Below are 20,441 nucleotides of genomic sequence, written 5' to 3'. Positions count from 1 at the left end.
TGGACGACGTTTCTTTCGGGATTTACTTTTTGAGATGCATTTAGGTTTGCTATACTTAAGGGACAGCGGATTTCACGGGCGTACAGATTTGATTTACATTTTATAGCATTTAATTTTCCTGTTCCTACCTGCTGTTGTTCTTATATAGCATGTTTTAATTTTCCAGTTCCTGCCTGCTGTTGTTCTTACATAACATGTTATAGTTCTCATGTTTCTACTTGCTACTGCTCCTCCTGTGTAGCATATTACTCCTGTTTCTACTTGCTACTGTTCTCCCTGTATAACATGTTTGTTTTATTTTGTTTCTACCTGCTACTGTCTTTCATGTATAGCATGTTGTACTGCTCCTGTTTTACTTACTACTGCTCCACTTGCTCTTTTACGTTGTAGCAGACGCTGACAGCTAGAAAAGTTTTTGTTTTCGTGAAGTCGGATTTCTCTCTATGTTGTTCTACGAAAAGGATAATTTTTCGCCGTTTTAGATTGCAGGTGACCTTTGTTTCCGCCAATATGACTTTTAAACGAGCTTTGTTGAACTGCAAAACTCTTTCGAACGAAGTCTAAATTAATTTGAGATAAATATAATATATTCTCTATTATTTATTATTTATTTATTTATTACTATTTTCGCTCTTTTGTCTGGTTTTAGAAAGAATTGTGGGAGGTTTCTATTCATCAAATTCATTTAAACTAGATTTAATATGGCTGCATTTATTTATTTATTTATTAAAAAAAAACCTATTTTAAATTAATTCTCAAAAAAATAAAATAAAATAAAATATAGATTTTATGCTAGTTTAGACTCACCGACAGCTAGAAAAGTTTTCGTTTTGTGAAGCAACATCTGTTAGATTTCTTGCAAAGTTGTTCTGCAAAAACGATAATTTTTCGCCGTTTTAGACCACTGGTGACATTTGTTTCTGTCAATGTGATTTTCAATGGACCTTTTCCGAACGAGCAAAACACAATATTTAAATTTAATTTGAGATAAACATAACATATTTTATATTATTTATTAAATATTTTTTATTATGTGGACCTTTTTTTTCATGGTTTTAGAAAAAGAAAATGTAAATTGGATATATTCTGACACAATTTTATTTTTTTAAAAAATAATTAGATGGACAGATCAAGAATAGGAACAGTAGTGGGAGCAGGAGTGGGAGGCTACTCAATTGTCTCCACCAAGATAGAGAAAATGATCAGAAGCGGGTATCATAACCTAGGCCCATTCTTCATCCCATGCCCAATCATCAACATGGGCTCGGCTCTGCTCTCTATTGATTTTGGGCTCATGGGCCCGAGTTATGCGATTTCCACCGCTTGTGCCACGAGTAATTGTTGCTTCATCGCCGCCGCCAGTCATATAAGGAAAGGGGACGTTGACGTGATGATTGCCGGCGGGACGGAGTCTCCTATTATTCCGATGGGCGTTGCGGGCTTTTCGGCCTGCCGGGCTTTATCTCAACGCAATTTTGACCCCGAGACGGCCTCTCGTCCTTGGGATAAGGCCCGCGATGGTTTCGAGCGCCGACAAATCATTTTGTAATGAATGCATAAATCTCATGATAGACAATTTACATTAGACATCACTTGGCACTTGAGACTTCATGAAATCGCACTAGGGTTCATCCCCAAGTAATGAAATCAAAACTTTGAGCAAGCTTATTGAATTTTTGTGGGGGAAAAGTGAGCCTAAAGGGCATAGACGTGATCTGAATCTGCGACCTCGCAGTCGAAAATTACGTTCTCAACCACTATGTCACAGGTAAGTTTGCTCAAGCTTTGTGAATTTGATCATTATTTTCATAATGTTTTGTATTTGTTGTTTAAATGCTTAGCAAACTATTAGATGGCATTATATAAAATTTGCATTAATAAAGCACTAATGAGCCCCAATTGAGTCTTCTAAGGCTCGACCCCAATAAGCTCATAAATTGGCCAGTCCAAATGGATGATACCGGGGTAACCTAAATCACAAATAAAAACGTAATATTATTGCTCAAATTGAAATCGATTACAACAACGATTCACAATAACTCAGAACAGAAAATGAAAGAAAGGCACTACAAACCCCAATCTTGCAATGGAGAGCAGGGAAGGTGGCAGTTAGTATCTGTGTGAGGAGGGAAAGGTGCTGCTGCAGGTTTGGGAGGATTGAAAAGGGGGCTGCAGTATTTGGACAGCTGTAGGTTTAGAGGATGGCTGCAGGTTTTGGAAGGGCAGGTGGAGGTTTGGGGAATGGGAAAAGGGGATTGCAGGATTTGGACAGCCGTATGTTTGGAGAATGGCTTTATTTTTGAACTTGCGCTGTTGGAAGTGGCGGTGGGGGAAAGTAACGGGCTGCCCTACAGCTGGAGGGGACAGGTGGCCGCACGGTATAGCGGGGAGGGGCAGCGGTGACTGTGTGATGCGGTTGGCCTGACGGGAATGATCAATGGTTGAAGGGATGGCAGGTGTGGTGAGGTCTTAGGATAGCGGACATAAAATGACAAAAACAAGAATAAGAAAGATAAAATCACCATTTCGAGACAAGTTACAGCCAGAGCATCTTCTCGCAATCGGATACAACCCCCGGAGGGGAAGAGGGGATTGGTCAATTTTACCCTAATTCGACAAACACATCTATTTGTAATAGACATATAGGCGAGAAAATAGAAAAGAGGGGGGATTCTTGTCCAATGAACAAAGGAGGAGGGGGTTAGTTCAACCCCTACCACTTGCTGAACCAAGCTGAACTGGTTCAGCCCCCCTAGGCCCCTCGTCAGTCTCCCGTGGTTATGGAAGCTTCGATCTCATTCGTTGAAGTTTTTGACACTTCATGGCACGACATCAAGTCCTTTGGTGGATTGATGATGTCGATGTTGTCATTCCACAATTATGGTAGAATAGATGTCCGCTGTCTTTTAGCACATCCTGAGCGAGAGTTGCATATAGAAGTGAGTTCCACAATGTAACTCTCGAGCTCCTAAGCTTGAAACATTCTCCTCCATTTCTCGTGCCAAGCGGACTGTAATTGATGAACAAGAGTTTGAAAAGAAATCAATTATGGGATGAAATCTATGGCAGACTGTGCCACTCTCACTAGCGACCACCCATGAGAGACATCTTCTGTGACAGAACCTGCATCCTATTAAAGAATTTTCTTCCCCATTAAGCTCCTAGGGAACATTTCAAAGCTGAGGTTCATCCTTTCTGTTTGGACATCTGTTGATGGGTACTCCGCTGAACTGAATCTAACATCTGAAATATTTTTCGTAATATTCCAGACATGACACAAATTGACTCTTCTTTGGACATGCTGAACCTCCCTTCGTAGGGCCAACTCAGGAGGGATCTATAAATCTAAAATATCTGCATTTCCCTTATCTGTGGTGGCCCTGTATTTGATGTCTGTTCTCATAATCCTTGTAGGCATCCAAGTTCGGTCTTACTGATGTTCCTCTTAAAGTTTGCAAAATGCTAGTTTGAGGCACCATATTCTCATTCGCTGCTAGACTGCCATTACCTCAGAGTCACTACCTTCTAGAGACGCTACTGTTATCTCAGCTGAAATCTCTATCTTGGGGCCAATTGGAGTTGTTGGCATCTCTTCCTCGTTGGTCCCAAGTGGAGAATCATCTCTGACATCTTCATCTTCTCCCAGACCAATCGTGTAATTGCCCTGCTCAGTGAAACAAATATCTCGATTGGTTGTGCATTCTGATTCCACATGCCCAAATCCGCTGTACTTGCAACACTTCCTGATTGTGACATATTTAGGGACGAGGCTTGGTCTCACATTTTTTCTACTCTGAATCAGTTTGTCCTATGACGGGGTCATCTTGGCTGTTCCCCTCGGTGCACTCTGGCTGTAAGATCCTGAAGTTGACCTCTACCTATAAGGTGTGGAGGTCGCTCGGTGGTGTTCGGGGGGGGTTTCCGCCTTATGAAAAGAGAGAGGAGGGGGTTCGTTCAACCCTCCCCCACCCCCCAGTCCCTGTGTCAATGGATGACTTTTTTGACTTTTATTGGAAAAATGATTATCAGAGAGTTGTATTTGCTAAAATGAGATTAACTGGACATGCTAGGATATTGTAGGTCAATACCTTAGAAAAAGAATTAGAGGTTAGGAAGGACCGCTCTTATTTGATTGCTAAGAGCTTTAAAGAGTTAATTAGTTCTTGATATTGTGATGAAAATAAATATGGAAAGTTATTAACATTTAGACAAGGTAATCTTTCTGTAATTGAATATTTGAATACTTTTAAAGACCTAATTACTATGATTGATTGTGCTGATAATGATTGACAATTGTGTTGTCAATTTAGTTTAACCATAAGAGTCTATATTTACCCTTTTAAAATTGAGGAACAAAAATTAAAACTAGGAAGAGAGCCTTCATTTGTTCTTTCTTTAATGAATTTTTAAACACCTTTCAGGGTATTAAGGGCTTTGTTTTGGCTAGTAATGAGAAATTGCATCCTTTTGTTATTTTTGGAGCATTAGAGTTTTATTTTTATTGGAGTAAAATGTCGCTGGAATGATAAAAAATTTTAACTCACGACATTGCTATACCCTTGAAATATTTGTTCATAATATTTGCTCTCTTTATGGAACCAAATCATATTTTCAAGAAAATGTTTATGGTTTATTGTATATTCAAGCTGAAGCTCAAGGTTTTGCTACTGTACATACAATTTCTGTAGTTCTAATGATTGACTACTAAGATAAGAAGCTTTATTATTACACACTTCATGCATGATGATATAATTTAAAGCAGTGGAATCCAACTGTGAGAAGAGTCTTTATTATCGGAGCATACTTGCTTGATATGTGATATAAACTTCTAGAAGAGCCCGTTACGAAAACAATTTAATGTTTCTGAAGTAAAGGAAAATCAGGCTGCTTTGGGGGAATTGGTTTCGGTGTCCTGTGAATTCCTTTCTGCAGGATGATGTAAGTTTATTTGATGATATAACAAGTAGATATAATTTTGTTGATTTAATTGGAGAGGTACATTTATTATGATTTATAGATGAGTAACATTATGTCTTTAAGACATATCCATCAAACATTGAAAAATTTAGCAGCGTTTTTAGAAGTAATACTGGTAATGGAGAGGTGCCAAACAAAGTGTAAAACAATGGAAATTAAATGTTGTGTTAGATTAGGGATTATGTGGGATTGTCATATGCTCAGGTTTCCTGAACTTTTTTTCTACAGGATGATTGAGGTTTATTTGATGGTATAAGAAGTAGATATCGTTTTGCCTGTGTTAATTGGAGAAGTGAATTTAGTATTTGTCATAAATGAATAGCATTTTGTAGAAGCTAGATCTATCAATCATCCATAATATTAGCTCTTTTTTTTATATGTAATGCTGGTAGTGGAGAATTGTCAAGTTGAAAATAATAGAAATAAAGTGATAAAAGTTTTTCATTAAACTAAAAATGTAGTATATTCGTATTATATTATGGATGAGGGGATATCATATGCATAGGATAAGGAAACATAAAATTAGATGCGTGGTTTGCACATGTATGGTGACTGGAGTATGATTCAATGGCTTTCTTTGCATTATTGTCCTTTTTTTTACCGTCCCTCTCTAGATATATTTTTTTCATGGTTCTTTGGACATGATATTGTATGCCATTCTTTCCATCACTGTTATGAAGACACATGCTTAGTTTGCTACACTTTGCGGAGCGCATCCCATGAAGACATATGCTCAGTTTCTTTCAAGTCTGAATTTTTTCATGAAGGCACTTCCTCTCGATTGGGATTAATTTTTGTTTTCCCACATGTAAACTTTTTGTTGTGTTTACTAGAGACAAAATTCTTATGTTAGGCCTTTTGAGTTCATTTTGATTGGTTAGTTTCTTCCTGTTGGCCTAGTATGGACTTGATCAGGAAGCTATTCATTGAATCAGCTTATTAAATTCTAAACGCATCCTCATTTATTTTTTTATTGAAGAAGGTTGTGTTTTTTCTTCCATAGATCTTGGTTAATGTCTGCTGTTGTTTTCTTGTTGTCCTTTTATCTTTTGGCTGTTGTGCCATTCCCTGCATCTTGGCTCCATTTTGGCGAACATGCAACCTCATAAATCTAAACTTCAGTGTAATTTAACTTTAGGATGCTTTGCTATATCTTTGGGTCTTTGTTCTTGTGAAAGGCTCTTCCCTGCAACGTTTTCCACTGCTCATTGTACTATTGCTTTAATATAATCTAATTTACTCTGCTATATTTATGTATTCATATCTGATTAATCACTAATCAAGAGAGGGTATGTAATAAATGCCAAGTGACAACGAGCTTGTTTAATAGAGCTAATCCTGGCCACATCACTTGAGCGGATAATTGAAATTCAGCTTAATGGAGCCAAAACCCAGCAGTTTTTTTAAGTTGCAGCTCCTACTTCTACTTACGTTGCAAAGCAATATTTTCCATTTTTATTATTTATTTATTTTGTTCCAGAACCATTTTTGCATATTTAGGGTGGATGCTTATCTGAGATATAATTTATTCAAGGCCTTTGAAATTGCAGAGGATTCAATATGCTAAAACAAAATCAGATATTATAGCAAAAGCTGATGGCACTTTTGTACCTCGAGAGAGGAGGAGGAGACATGATGATAAAGGTCATTCTTGTCAACAGATATATTTTCTCTTCTCTTTAATACCACAACAAAAACACAAATTTTAATTATTTTGTGCAATTTGATGATGCTTTATGCCATTTGGTTTATCTATCTGTGCCGATTTGTTTAGAGGTAAAGCAATACGGCTCAAAGCAGTGCTCTTATTATCATTGATTTTTAGACTGCTAAAAACACAGTGTGGCAGCAGTTTCTCTCATTTGGTATTCAGTAGAAATTTTCTTGTCCATAAATCATAAATGCTAGATTTTTCCATATTTTGAATTTCATCGATGATTACATTTTGCATACTTTAGATGAGGATCCATATAATCACTTGATGCTTCAGAAGAGTAGTATTTTCATGCATATATTTAGCTCATTTCTGGTAGGCTTTTGATGGAGATTTCAAATGGACTTGCACCTAGTATTTGATTGGACTCAAACTGGTTCACTTTACCGTAACCATAATCAACTTATAGGTTCTAAATTCAAGGATAAATGTAATGCATGTCTAAAATTCTGTATTCATTGAGAATACAATACATGTTTATTGGTTTTTAGTTTTTGTTTACCGGTCCATTTCCAGTGCCAAAATATGTCTATGATTTTGGACTCCATACCCAAAAAAAAAAAAAATAGTAAGTGCTTTAAAATTTTCAGATGTTAGGCGTAACTCATTATTTTATGGTTTCAAATCAGCTCACTCAATTTCAATCAGCACAGGTGGAGTTCAGAATCATTACCACATTATGAAGTGCTAGTTTCACAGATTTTTGATATAGTATTTCCTTTTAATTTTATTTATTTATTTTCTATTGTTATTTCTTAGGTGATGTCGAATATTCTTGCTGGTTTGATGGCCGATCACCATTGCTTTTCTTGTTGGTTTATTGTGCCTACCTCAATTAGTTGCCATCTCTACTGCCTTACATTTCTTGCAGTATTCCTGTTCTTACTCTTGCTCTCACTGCTAGATGCTTCTACCACCTTATTGATTGCCATTATCTTTTTATGCCTTTCTTACTAATCCATGTCATAGCCTTATGCCTCTTGTTTTTTTTCCAGTTATAATCCTGCCCTTGAGTTTGGACCCTTAGAATCTAGTATTGGAATTTGTGGAAAATTTAATAATGTGGGATGTCATCAAACTTGTTTATTGAGTAGATTTTTATATATTTTGCATGGTTTCTTATTTTAGGTCTTTTGGAACCTATAAATTGGATCTTTGAGGCAAGTTGGAGATTGAATACAACAACAACAACAACGACAAGATTTTATCCCACTAAGTGGCGTTGACTACTTGAATCCTTTTTCTCTGTTGCTTCCTATTGAGAGTCATATTTTCATTGAATTTTAATAAATCAAGATCTTTTTTTATACAATATGCCCAAGTCTTTTTAGGTCTACCTCTGACATTCTTAACATAAGTCGAATCTAAAACATCTACTCTCCTAACCGGATTATCAGATGGTCGACGTTTAATGTGACCAATATCTAAGACAACTCTCTCTAATATTATATGCCACTGGAGTTACACCAACTCTATCGCGGATAAATTCATTTTGCATTTTGTTTCTAATTGTCAAGCCTCTCATCCACCTAAGCATTCTCATCTTCCGCAACACTTAACTTTGATTCGTTTTACACTTCTCCTTTAATGGCCAATATTCTGCGCCATTGAGCATTGCAGGTTTCACCACTATCTTATAAAATTTTCCTTTTAATCTAAGTGTTACTTTTCTATCACACAATAGCCCCGATGCATTCCTCCACTTCAACCAACCAACTTGAATTCTATTGTTAACATCCCCATCTATATCACCATCATTTTGAACAATGGACCCAAGATACCTAAAACGTTCACACCCTTTAATGATTTGATCACCCATAGTACAACTCTGCCACTAGAGCTACTACTATTAAAATTACATTCCATACATACAATTTTAGTTTTACTCAATTGAAGGCCTTTAGACTCCAATGTAGACCTCATAATTCAGGTTTTTTCTGAACTCTTTCTCTAGTCATATCCACAAGTTGGAGATTGAATATTGAAATAAATTCATTTTTATTCTCTTTTTGTGTGCTTGTTAGAAGTATATTGTTAAAGTTCTTCACAAGTGTGAATGATTATTTCTTGGGAAGATTTCTTGTACATATCTGGATGGTGACCACTCTTGCAGGACATCAGTATGAACACCGTCTCGTTAACTTCCTATGGTTCATTGGATCCATGGCCACAACTCAATCTGGTATTGTAGTTTTGAAACTCTTGGGGTTTGCAACCATAGCCAAAAGGATGTTGGACAACTTATGCTTTTTAAATCACCTGAGCCTAGATTGATATCATCTGGAAAATGCCCTGCCGATTCTGTTGTAGAGCCTATGGTGCGTTGCATGTGGAAAAAAAAATTGTAAACTGTAGGCACAATTGAATCCATGATTTTGTGGGAAAGAAACCATTCTCTTTTCTTATATTTTTGCCAAAGGAGTAGGGTTAGCATTTTATGGTCCAGTTTCTAGTTTCTTTCTGGAAATTGTAGATTTTATTTTAACCTTACTTCGTAAGTCTATTTCTGATATCTGTTCACTTCATTTTATTTAGTTCTACGTAATTCTTGATTAAATAAAATTTTCTAATTGAAGCGCCACTATAGAATGAGAACTGTTGATGTTAGCTGCCATTAGGGCTGTCAAAATTCTCGTTGTTCTCTAGCTGGTCATGTTCGACTTACTAAGTAGCCTGTGTTTGGTTCGTTCATTAAGCAAATTAGCCAAACACGAACAAATTTGTTGAGCTTGATTTATAACCGAGCCGAACACAAATATAGGTTTGTTTTTTGTGTTCTCCTCAAATTAATTAAATAATAAAAAAATAATATTATTGTAGTATTTATGTATTAAATTTATATATTGTATTTTAAAATAAAATATTTAATTTTATTAAAATTTAAATAATTTTTGTTAGGATTATAAATGAAAAATAAAATTTTTATATTGGATATATTAATACATAAGAATGAGATGGTATGTATGAAAATGCTAAAAAAACCTCCTCCCCAAACCTATTGTCAAGTGTAAGAAGGTCCCATCCATGAAAATAAAAAAAATATATATATATAAATATTTAACATGTCAATGCATAGGAACCAGTGATATGTAACTGTACATGTTTTCTTTTCCTTAGTTGAAAACTCCGTTGAATTTATTTAGTCCTACATCACAAACTTTAAAAAATTTATTTCACCAAGCCTCTATAAATAGTGAATCTCTCCCTATCAAATTTACTTTTACTCCTTAGCTTGACTCTTACTACTCGAGCTACGGCAATTTTAAAATAAAAATTAAATTTTATAATTAAATTATATTATATGATTTATTAAATTTTAATAAAATTTTATTTTGAGTCGAGCCGAACACGAGCTTAATTCGAACAAAAAGATTTAAATCAAGCTGAACACGAACATGCCATTTTGAACACGAGCTGAACACAGATAAAATAAATTCAAACGAGTTGAACACGAACAAGCTGTAGGCTCGCTCATGTTCGGCTCGTTTATACCCCTAGCTGCTATTGTGGCTGAGTCGGGGCAGATATAAAATGGACTGTTGTTAAAATATGAATTTTTGACTAGGCTTGACTAGGCTAGTTCTGCATTCTGTAGCGAGAAATTATTGGTTGCTGATTGCTAAATTTAAGTGATATTGCATGTGAATGAAGCATGATGATGATCTATAAATAGTTAGTACCATTCAGCAGACTATCTAGATTTTGAATTCCGATTTTTGTTGGACACTAATCTTGATCGTTTAAATTGCATGCAACAGTTTAGAAATGATGCTAGTAAGGGTTTTTTTGGTAATCTGTATTATCAACTGTCATGTAGAGTTGCAATTTATGTCCTTTGTTTTTTCCCTCAAACTTTATACCCAGCAATTTTTTTTCTAAAATAGCATTTATTTGTTATGTATCCACTACTCAAAAAGAACCTAATATTCTTGTAGCTAATTCGTTCATGCAGCTGAAAAAAAACGTAGGGAGCGAAATCGTGATGCTAATCAAGCTGGGTTGAACTCTGCTTATGTTGGAGCTTATGGTACTTTGCCGTCGGTGAGGAATCTCTCATTTTTTTACTTGATTTTTTTTTCTGCTAATGTTAATCGGGCTTTAAAAATACTCGATGCAGTAATACGGAAATGTTTGAACGTTAAGGGTTCTTTTAAAATCAGATATGTGTTTAGATTTGAATAACTGTGCATGTGCAAATTGACACGCGATCATTGCAATCTCTGTTAAAATCATATAAGATACTGGGTTGCATGCATATTGTTGAGCAATCGCTTTGATTCTCTTACTGAAAATATTATTCATTCCTTTGGCTTGAGTTGCGATGAAGAATCTCCAGGTTGCTGGCGATGGTTTGCTTAATTATTCACCTACACAGTTGTGCTGGCAGTTATTCTTATTCCAGCCTACCTATTTATGAATAATTCTGCACGTTTAAATTCAGATATTTAAATAAGATAACTTGATTCATATATTTATGCATAATTTGTTTACAAACCCAGATTTATGGCCGTCAATTTGGATTGATTTAAGAGGTCTGCATGATGATATTAATTGAGAATAACACTATTCCTTGTAATTATTTTCTTTCTTAGAACGACACTTCTCTAATATCATTACTATTGGATCGTAATATGTCCATGGGCGACATCCAAATCTTACTGATGTAGAGGAAATATGAAAGCAGAAAAAGATATAACAGATGAAGCAAATCCACTAATATTATGTGGCCCACGATGCTAAAACTGTAGAGAAAAGTGGGAGGGATGCAGAGTTATAAAAAGATCAAATTCTTGGCTCTCCTCATGATCCATCATTTATAGGTTAGGACATGGAGTCTCAAGCGCTATAAGAAATGTTTCATAATAAACAACATACATGTAAATAAAATTAAGTAGATACAAGACTTTGATTGCCTTGATGCAAGTGTGAACTAGGCAGCTGACTTGTTGAAGAGTTCAAAGGATATATTGATAGATTAGGATACATCTGTGACAATAGTCGGTCTGTTTGGCTAATGAATGCCGGTTTGGGTGAAGAAAAACTCGTCCTGGAGCCATAGTGGATGCTTCCTTTTATAGAGTGTTTAAGATCACTTGGGTTTTGGCAGTTCGACGCCTTGAACCTTGTTTGGTGAACCTATCTTTGGGCTCAAGTGACAATATGTCTCCAATGAACTCGACGGCTGAGTGCATACTAAATCCATTTGGGAGAGCTAATGCTGAGTTCGACTTGATATGCTCACCTCGTTTATCGCCTACTTAGCCAGGTTTACCTTTGAATTCGTAACTTATTCATCATCGTGTTCTCATAGTAGACTAGTTATTGTTTTTTCTTTGGTGAATTAAGACGGAGCTAATTTCTTCTTCTTCAATTCTCAAATCGAGTAGTAAATCTTTGTCAGATTGCAAGCTTTGGAGTAATGGGTGCAAGGTTAGTAGCGGCTTCAGATTTTTAATTTATTTTTCACTCTATTTGTACCTCTTTGCTCTTTTTAAATATTTTTAAAAAAATAAGCACTTCTTGCCCTATTTGTAGATTAACGAGCTTTACTCCATGATTCAACGACTTAGCTTTTGTAGCTTTTTTATGTATATAGTTGATGGTATCTTCTTTGGATTTCTTATTTTATTCGAGTTCATCTTAATTCTCTCAGGAGTTAGCAAAAAATTTGCTTGAACTAAACCAAAGGAGCATTTATGCAGATATAACCTGATATTAAAACTTCTGAGTGGTAAATGTCCATTATTCTTTGATAAGTGGCTCATACAACTTTTCAATTCAAATGACATGACATTGTAACAATACATAGTCTCTCATGATGAAAGCCATATTTCCATCATCATTGGAATGCATCTTGATTTGATGATAACCTGAGAACGCATGCAAGAAACTTATGACAGTGTAGTTGACTAAAGCGTCAATGCGTGGTAGTTGATAGTTGTCATTGGGATAAATCAAATTCAAGTTAGTGAATTGGACACATATCCATCATTTTTTGATTGACTTGGGCACCATCACAGCATTAGATTTAACCCAGTTCAGATGCTGCACCTTCCTTATGAAGCCTACGTTGAGTGGGTTCTGCACTTCTTTGCAAATTGGGTCTCCAAGGTTTTGGTCACCTTATTCTCTATTTGATTGTCCTTCTTATGTATGATAAGCTAGTGGTAGACAATTTCAACATCCAGCTCTGGCATTTCACTAGCAGATTAAGCAAATACATCTGCATGCTCCCTCAGCGTTGCGACTAACTCATCTTTGCATTTGACTTTAATGGATGGGTTGATGCGGAAAGTGTGACTTGGATCTCCCTAGCTGAAACTTACTCAATTACTTTCAGATTCTCTGAGCTTGTTCCTCTTTGGACATCTAAGCTTGTAAGTTCTTATGCTTTGCTTGTAGCTTTGAGATAGCATGACTTGGATTGATGCTATCCCCCTTTAATAATGATTCCTTCCCTTCAGCTTTGAATTTGATGGCTGCATGATATGTCAGGACGTCCTAGCAAAAAGTGTCGAGGGGCCTACCAAGTATTGGATTTGCAATTCGCCAAAGCATTGATTATAACAAAATCAATCATAACGGTATACTGCAAATCTCTTTCTCCCAAGTAATTGGTAAAATAATTAGTCCTTCCGTGCCTTACTTTCTCCAAAAAATCCAATCAAGGGGAACCTTAATCTTCTCTAATACACTCTTGAAAATTATGTTGATCAAACTCCCAATGTCGATTAATATACTCGATCCAGTAGTTTGTGATTAAAGCGTAACTACAATCATATCATTGAATGCATTAACTCAATGGCTTGCTCACTTTGAGGAATGTGATTGGAGTTACTCCTCTAGTAAGCTTTTTTTTTTTTGATGTTGAGTTTACCCCTCCCAATCCAAGTCGCTTGAGGTTTGCTTGGCGTGCAACTTCTTTTGGTTCACCTAAGATGGCTAGTACGACTCCTTCAATGTGAATCATGTGAGCTGGGATGGCTCGTTCTTTGGGGGATTGGCTCCTTGCTTGGTCTTTGACCATGATCAACCAAAATGAACTACTTCAGCTATTTCTCTGAATTAACTCTTCTGCTAAGTTTCTAAAATGCCAATGGTTATTGGTATCATGACCATGGCCTCTGTGAAAGGTGCCGAACTTGGTTATATCCCTCTGTGTAAGACAACCTTCATGGACTTGGGTAGCTAGAAGCACCCTTTAATTTGTATGACCTCAACTAACTTGGCAAACCTCAACTAACTTGGCAATTTATGCATGAGCGTGGTGAAAATGGAGAAATAATGGGCAGGTGGTGGTGGGCGCACTCAAAATTCCTTTGCTTGTCTTTCCTTTGTTTGAATTCCCTTTTGGGCTAAAGGTCGACTCACGGGGGTTGGTAGGGCTTGCAAGCAGGATGGTGGCGAAGTATCTCTAATTTTGGATATTTGAGACAAAAATTCTCCCTTTGAGTCGATTTCTACCTTTTCACTTGATTGCACAGTATGGGGTGTTCGATGGAGGTCCCCACTATGCTATTATATTCCTTTGCATTAACATACTCATTTACAAGTTACAATTAATAGACCAAGGAGCTTGGCCTTTGCTGATCGTGTGATTAGCTAAAAGGGGTCAAGTTGGCTTTAGCCAATGTTGGTTTCAAGTCATCGATGCCCAATTTCTCCCTTCAGAATCTGGTAATGAAATTTCTCAAGGACTCACAAGGCTCCTGATGTGTCGTTAGTAATAATTGTGAGCTCTTTTATAGCCTTTGTGCGCTGGCAAACTAGGTGATAAATAATCTCTTGAAATTTGAAAAGTTGTAATCATTCAAAGGGGTAGATGGGAAAACCACATACATACTAACTCTCTGATTGTCATAAAGAAAAGTTGGCACTTGGACATGTCATAAAAAAAAGGCCGCCGACTCAAAATAGGTCACATGGCCAGCTCAATTGGTCAGATCTCGATATGATTCAAGATTGGAAAATTTAAATTTAAGAGGAGTCTGTTTTTAACAATTCTTTGAGAAAAGACATTCATTAATTGTGATATTCTTTTGATTCGCCTCTCAGGTCACTTGGCTCAGGGGACGATTCTTCTGAGTCTCAGGATAGTAAGTCTCATATAGTAATTATAGGGTCCTTGCCTTGATAATAAATTAAAGGATGGTTTAGGAACCAAATGATCAAGATAAGAACTATTGAGCTATTGTCGTTGATAGTTCAAATGGCAGTTACTTTTGATGCTAACTCTTCAACAATTCTAACAATATATTTCTTTAAACATTGGAATGAAGAGTTTAAAATACGATGGCATTCTTTGTCATGTGATCAGAGACCCTAGGGTTCAAAATTTAAGATTATATTTATTTCTAGTGCTGAAGGTCTTGGTATGAATTGTATACTTCGTGAATTGGAAAATATTTTTTGATGCTAGTGTTGCCATGTGATATTGATTCATGGCGGCACAAGAGGAGGATAATCTGTTGCCATTTCATGTTTAACCCTTCTTATGGTTTATCAAAAACATTAGTGGATTTACGCATAAGAATTAGAAATCTTAGTGGTAGTAAAAGATAGAGAAAAATGTTGCTGTTACAGGATTGCAAAACGTTGGAGAAGATTATTTCATTTCATCTGGTTGAAAAACGTACTAGCAGATATGGTCAGCTAACATAGAAAGACAACAAGGTTACTCAATAAGATTACAACTAGCATCATAAAGAAGGGAAGAAATAAGGATGAAATCAGTCTCATCAATTTACAGTTAGTATTACGTGAATGTAGAAATTGAATCCAATCCCCATTAGGTAGTAAGAGCTGGTGCAACAACTAGGGGCATGATAGCATGGAGAGGAATGGCAGTCGACAGCTTGTTAGAGGCGAACAGGTTGACCGGATGCTTGGTATACTGGAGTCACTTTTTAGAAAATTCACTTTCCTCTGCTTCTCCATATTGCACATCTGACTCATGTGTCCTCGACTGAGTAAACCTATAGTCATATATAGTGTGTCAGTAATGTGAAGACCCGGTCCACCGCAATTTAATTAGATTCCTAATTAAGAATCCAACCTACTGGTTACCTAACATTCCACCTACCACTCACCTACTACATTCCACCTACTGGTCTCCTACCTCCCACCTACCACTCTCCTGATTTCTATAAATAGCCTTATATGACTTGCTATAACTAAGTCAAGCAAAAGCTAAGCCAAGCAAGGCCAAACCAAGAAAAGCCAAGCCAAGCAAGGTCAAGCCAAGTTCTCTAAGAAAGAGAAAAGAAGAGGGAGAGAGAGGAAGGGAGAAGAAAATAAAGATTTTCTTGTAAACGTCGAGACGCTTGACAGTGTAATTCCTCGAAAAATAAAATCCTCTGCAGATCCGTGGACGTAGACAAATTTTTCGAACCACCTAAATTTGTGTCGCTCTGGTGTTTTTTCTGCGTGCAATTTTCTCGTTACATTTTTCGCTTTATTATCGTCGTTTTTCATAACTGGTATCAGAGATTTGGTTCGAATCTATGGAAGAACGATGAACAAAGACGAAGTGATGGTATCGGGGATCGAGAAGTTCAATGACACAGATTTTGCTTACTGGAGTATGCAGATAGAAGTCTATCTCTATGAAAAGAAACTTCATCTTCCATTACTGGGACAACGAACAGAAAAGATGGATGAGGCGGAATGAAATCTGTTGGATCGACAGCTTCTGAGGGTTATTTGACAAACCCTGTCGAGATCGGTTGTCCACAACGCCATCAAGGAGAGGACTACTGCAGATCTCATGGCGGCTTTATCAGGTTGTATGAAAAGCCATCGGCGAATAACAAGGTGCATTTGATGAAAAAGTTATTCAACTTGAAGATGACAGGAGGTGTCTCTGTTGCTCAACAACTGAATGATTTCAATCTTATCATAAATCAATTATCGTCTGTTGAAATTAATTTTGATGATGAGATATGCACTGATATTGTTGTCTTCGTTGCCAAATATTTGGGAAACCATGAGAATGACAGTTAGCAGTTCTGCAGGTAAATCCAAACTGAAATATGATGATATTCATGATTTGATTTTAGCTGAGGAGGTGCGTAGGAAAAACTCTAGCGATACTTCGGGTTTGAGTTCGACACTGATTGTTGATTCCAAAAAGAGATCACAAGAGAAGAACTCAAACAGAGGAAGATCAAAATCAAAGTCTGGTCAGTAGACAATCTGTTGGAATTGTGGCAAGACTGGTCACATAAAAAAGAACTGCAGGAATCCTAAGAAGAAGGAGAATGATGACGCTAATGCTGTAAATGAAGATATATAAGATGCACTATTGTTGGCAGTTCACATTTTTGTTGATTGCTGGATACTGGATTCAAGAGTTTCCTTCCATACATCTTCCCGCCGGGAGTTAATGCGAAATTATGTTGCAGGTAACTTTGGGAAGGTATATCTGGCTGATGGAAAAGCTCTGGACATGGTGGGGATGAGAGACATTGATATTGCACTCCCTAACAAGAGTAAATGAACTTTGCAAAAGGTCATACACGTTCCTGAGTTGAAGAAAAACCTCATCTCTGTTGGGCATCTCAATGAGGGTGGTCATTCGGTGGTGTTCTCAGATAACACCTGAAAGGTTATCAAAGGAGCATTAGTACTGACTCGGGGTTAGAAAACTGACACACTATATATGACTACGAGTTTACTCAGTCGATGACACATTAGTCATGTGCATTATGGGGAAACAGAAGAAAGTCAATTTCTTGAAAAGTGACAAAGCGCCAAAGACAATAAAATCAGACCTTGTACAAACTGGTGGAGAACCACAAAGCTATGAAAAAATCTTGCAGGATGAGAATTCGAGCAAGTGGGAGAGGACCAAGGAGGAGGCGGATTCCCTGCCAGGGAATCAGACTTGGGAGCTTACAGAACTTTCACCAAGGAAGAAGACATTCAACAACAAGTGGGTGTACCTGATAAAGACTGCTCTTGATAGGAGTAAGAGATACAAAGCTGGACTTGTTGAAAAGGGCTTTCAACAGAGGCAGGATATTGCTCATGCAATGAAAATTGTAAGCAGATACATGAGTAACCCAAGAAAGTGCTTTGTGGTACAAGACTACGTTGGCGGTGATATGTCAACTGAGGGTGTTACTCGTGAGAAGCTGAAGTTTTGCTCGACTTCAGCCAGTTTTCTGGCATGAAGACGGGGGCTTTGAGTTGTAGATGTGGAAAATATCATGTTTGAGGAAAATGTTGGTACAACTAGTAGATGATGCAGCCAGTGTCTCAGTCTCCAAGTGGAAGAATTGTTGGGTAATGAGGATACCTTGTCCATTGCAATTTAATTAGCTTCCTAATTAACAATCTAACCTACCTGTCACGGACTAACTTTCCTCAAGTCACCCGTGCGGCTTTAGCGCTCTTTCTTAGCACTAAATCAGCCTTACCCCTCACAACACTGGACTTATGAGCCCCAAACACTCTTAAGAAGAATAATAGAGAGAAAGTAATAATTAGCACTTGAATACTAGAATGCTTTGATTCAATGCTTGGGTAAATACAAATGAGGGGAGGAGCTTCTATTTATAGCCTCCTCCATGCCTTTGGCCTTTCATCTAGCCAATGTGGGACTATTCCAAGTCCAAGAGAAGTTTCTAGATTACAATATAATATTCTATCTCTTAGACTATTCTTATGTACATACATAACTCTAGAACATTCTAGGTTATTCTTAGATTCTCTTTAAAACTTTTCCTTCTTGCTCTCTCCTGAATGTGGTGGAATCTTCTAGAGCCCCTTTGATGACTCTTTATATCCTGACATTCTCTAGAATCTTCCATCTCGTTTTCGTCTTGACGACTTCTCGAATATGGTGGAGCTTGACACTCTCCCCCACTTAAAGCCGCAATGCCCTCATTGCGGCTTCCCCTGCACCTTCGAAACTGCCTCTTCGATTTGCCCCCACACTTGGCAATCTTTGGCTTCTCCTTGGTGCAACACATCTTCCTGGATGACGGCTTATCTCTTGCCTCCACCACATTCCTTGGCGTCCCAACTCTTTGGGACTTTTCTCCTTCATTGTTATGAAGGATAGCCAAGTTGTCCCCCTTGTCCTGTGAAATGCCATCCCTGAACTGGATTGCCGATAGCGTTTTGGATCCTTGCTTGCTTAACCTTATTATCGGTATTGAGCAAGCTAGACTCCCTTCCGTGATGCATAGGCTATTGGCAAATGGCATTGGGAATGCTCTTGCTTGTTCTAAGAAGTTCATTCCCAGGACAGCTTTGTAATCATCCAAAGGAATGACAGAGAAATCTAGATTACCTGACCATGCCCCAATGCTGGTCTTGACTCCCTTAGCCACTCCGTCGATCGGCATCTCTGCTGAGTTGATGACTTTGATAGAGCCCCCTCCTTTAGTCATCCGCAACCCCAATCTCTTTGCTTCCTCGCTGGAGATGAAGTTGTGGGAAGCCCCCGTATCTACCATTGCCCTGGTAGTCTTCCCTCCTATTGTCATCTCTACAAAGAGTAACCCCCTCCCTTGGGGTTTTGCTGGAGCTTGCATTGCATTCAGCTGTTGAAGAGATCCCACATGTGCCTCCACGTCATTTTCCCTGTCACTTTCTTCTTTATGACTTGCAAGCAGAGAGTTGAGGGCCTTCTTTTGAGGGCAATCTCTTGCCCGATGTGGTCCTTCACAAAGAAAGCATCGATTTTGATATGGCTTGTTGTTGGTCTTCCCCTTACCCCATGCCTTTGTTGGAGTTGATTCACGACGTTTCTCTTCCTTGTTTGTCTTTGTCATCGCCACCTTTGATGTTGCAACTCTTATTGTCTTTAGGTTTTCTAGGCTCCTTTGAGTAATCAACCAAACTTTCGGCAACCGCGATGGCAGTGACAAGATCTTGCACTCCTCGCCTCCTAAGCTCAGTCTTTGCCCAATGTTGAAGCCCATCCATGAAGTTGAAGAGAGCATCCTTATCTGATATATCTGGGATTTCAAGAACTAGGCTTGTAAACTCTTTGATGTAGTCTTGAATCAAACCTTCTTGCTTAAACCTTCGAAGCCGTGCTCAAGCATTCTCGGGATAAAACTGTCTCTTTAGCTCCCTCTTGAAGTCATTGAAAGTGGACATGGTGCACAAACCTTTCTCTACATCTCCTTTTCTTCTTCTCCACCAAAGCATAGCGATGTCTGAGAGATAAAGAGAAGCAAATTGAATTTTTGCATCTTCATCGACAATCCCCATCGCTCCAAAGTATTGCTCTAGTCCCCATATGAAGTTGTCTACTTCCTTTGCGTTGCGAGTACCTCCAAAACTCATAGGTTTTGGAACTTCGATCCTCCTGGCTTCGAAAGTGGGATGGCTTGTGGATGATGAGAGTGCCTTCTTGCACAACGAAATGTCCCCACGCATTTCCTCTAAGCTAACATGTATGTCGCTCATCTCTTTTTTATAGGTACTTCGCACTTCTTGGAGCTTCCCCATAAAATCATCCCGCAACTTAGCCACTTGGCCCATTAAGGTCTTTTCAAGTTGAAGCATCATACCTCTGATTGTTGAATGGATGGTGACGTCCTCCTCCTCGAGTCCATCAACCCTTTGGCCAAGTTCCTCTACTTGGCCCTCCATGCCATTCATTGCCTCCTCCATCCGAGCAAGGCGAGAATCAAAGCTATGCATGATCTCCTTAGACCTTCCATGTGGCTTGGGTGCAACGGGGTCCCTTTGCTCCTGGCGACCTCGCCCTTGAGATGACTCCACATTAGTG

The 20,441-nt window shown here is 37.9% G+C and overlaps 1 protein-coding gene across 1 annotated transcript in view; it reads left to right on the top strand.

Annotated features, from left to right (window-relative positions):
* The window catches only part of LOC110038125 (U1 small nuclear ribonucleoprotein A), a 62,214-nt gene that overhangs the window by 39,421 nt on the left and 2,352 nt on the right, over positions 1-20,441 (top strand). The window contains exons 3-4 of the mRNA XM_020742897.1: positions 6,528-6,621; positions 10,644-10,732. Of these exons, the coding sequence (XP_020598556.1) occupies positions 6,528-6,621; positions 10,644-10,732 (183 nt within the window). The remainder of the gene's footprint in view (positions 1-6,527; positions 6,622-10,643; positions 10,733-20,441) is intronic.

This window comes from Phalaenopsis equestris, unplaced genomic scaffold (genome assembly GCF_001263595.1).
Source record: "Phalaenopsis equestris unplaced genomic scaffold, ASM126359v1 Scaffold000002, whole genome shotgun sequence".
In the NCBI taxonomy this organism is placed as follows: Eukaryota; Viridiplantae; Streptophyta; class Magnoliopsida; order Asparagales; family Orchidaceae; genus Phalaenopsis; species Phalaenopsis equestris.
The sequence above is the reverse complement of the archived record's forward strand: the minus strand, read 5'-3'. Positions and strand labels throughout refer to the sequence as shown.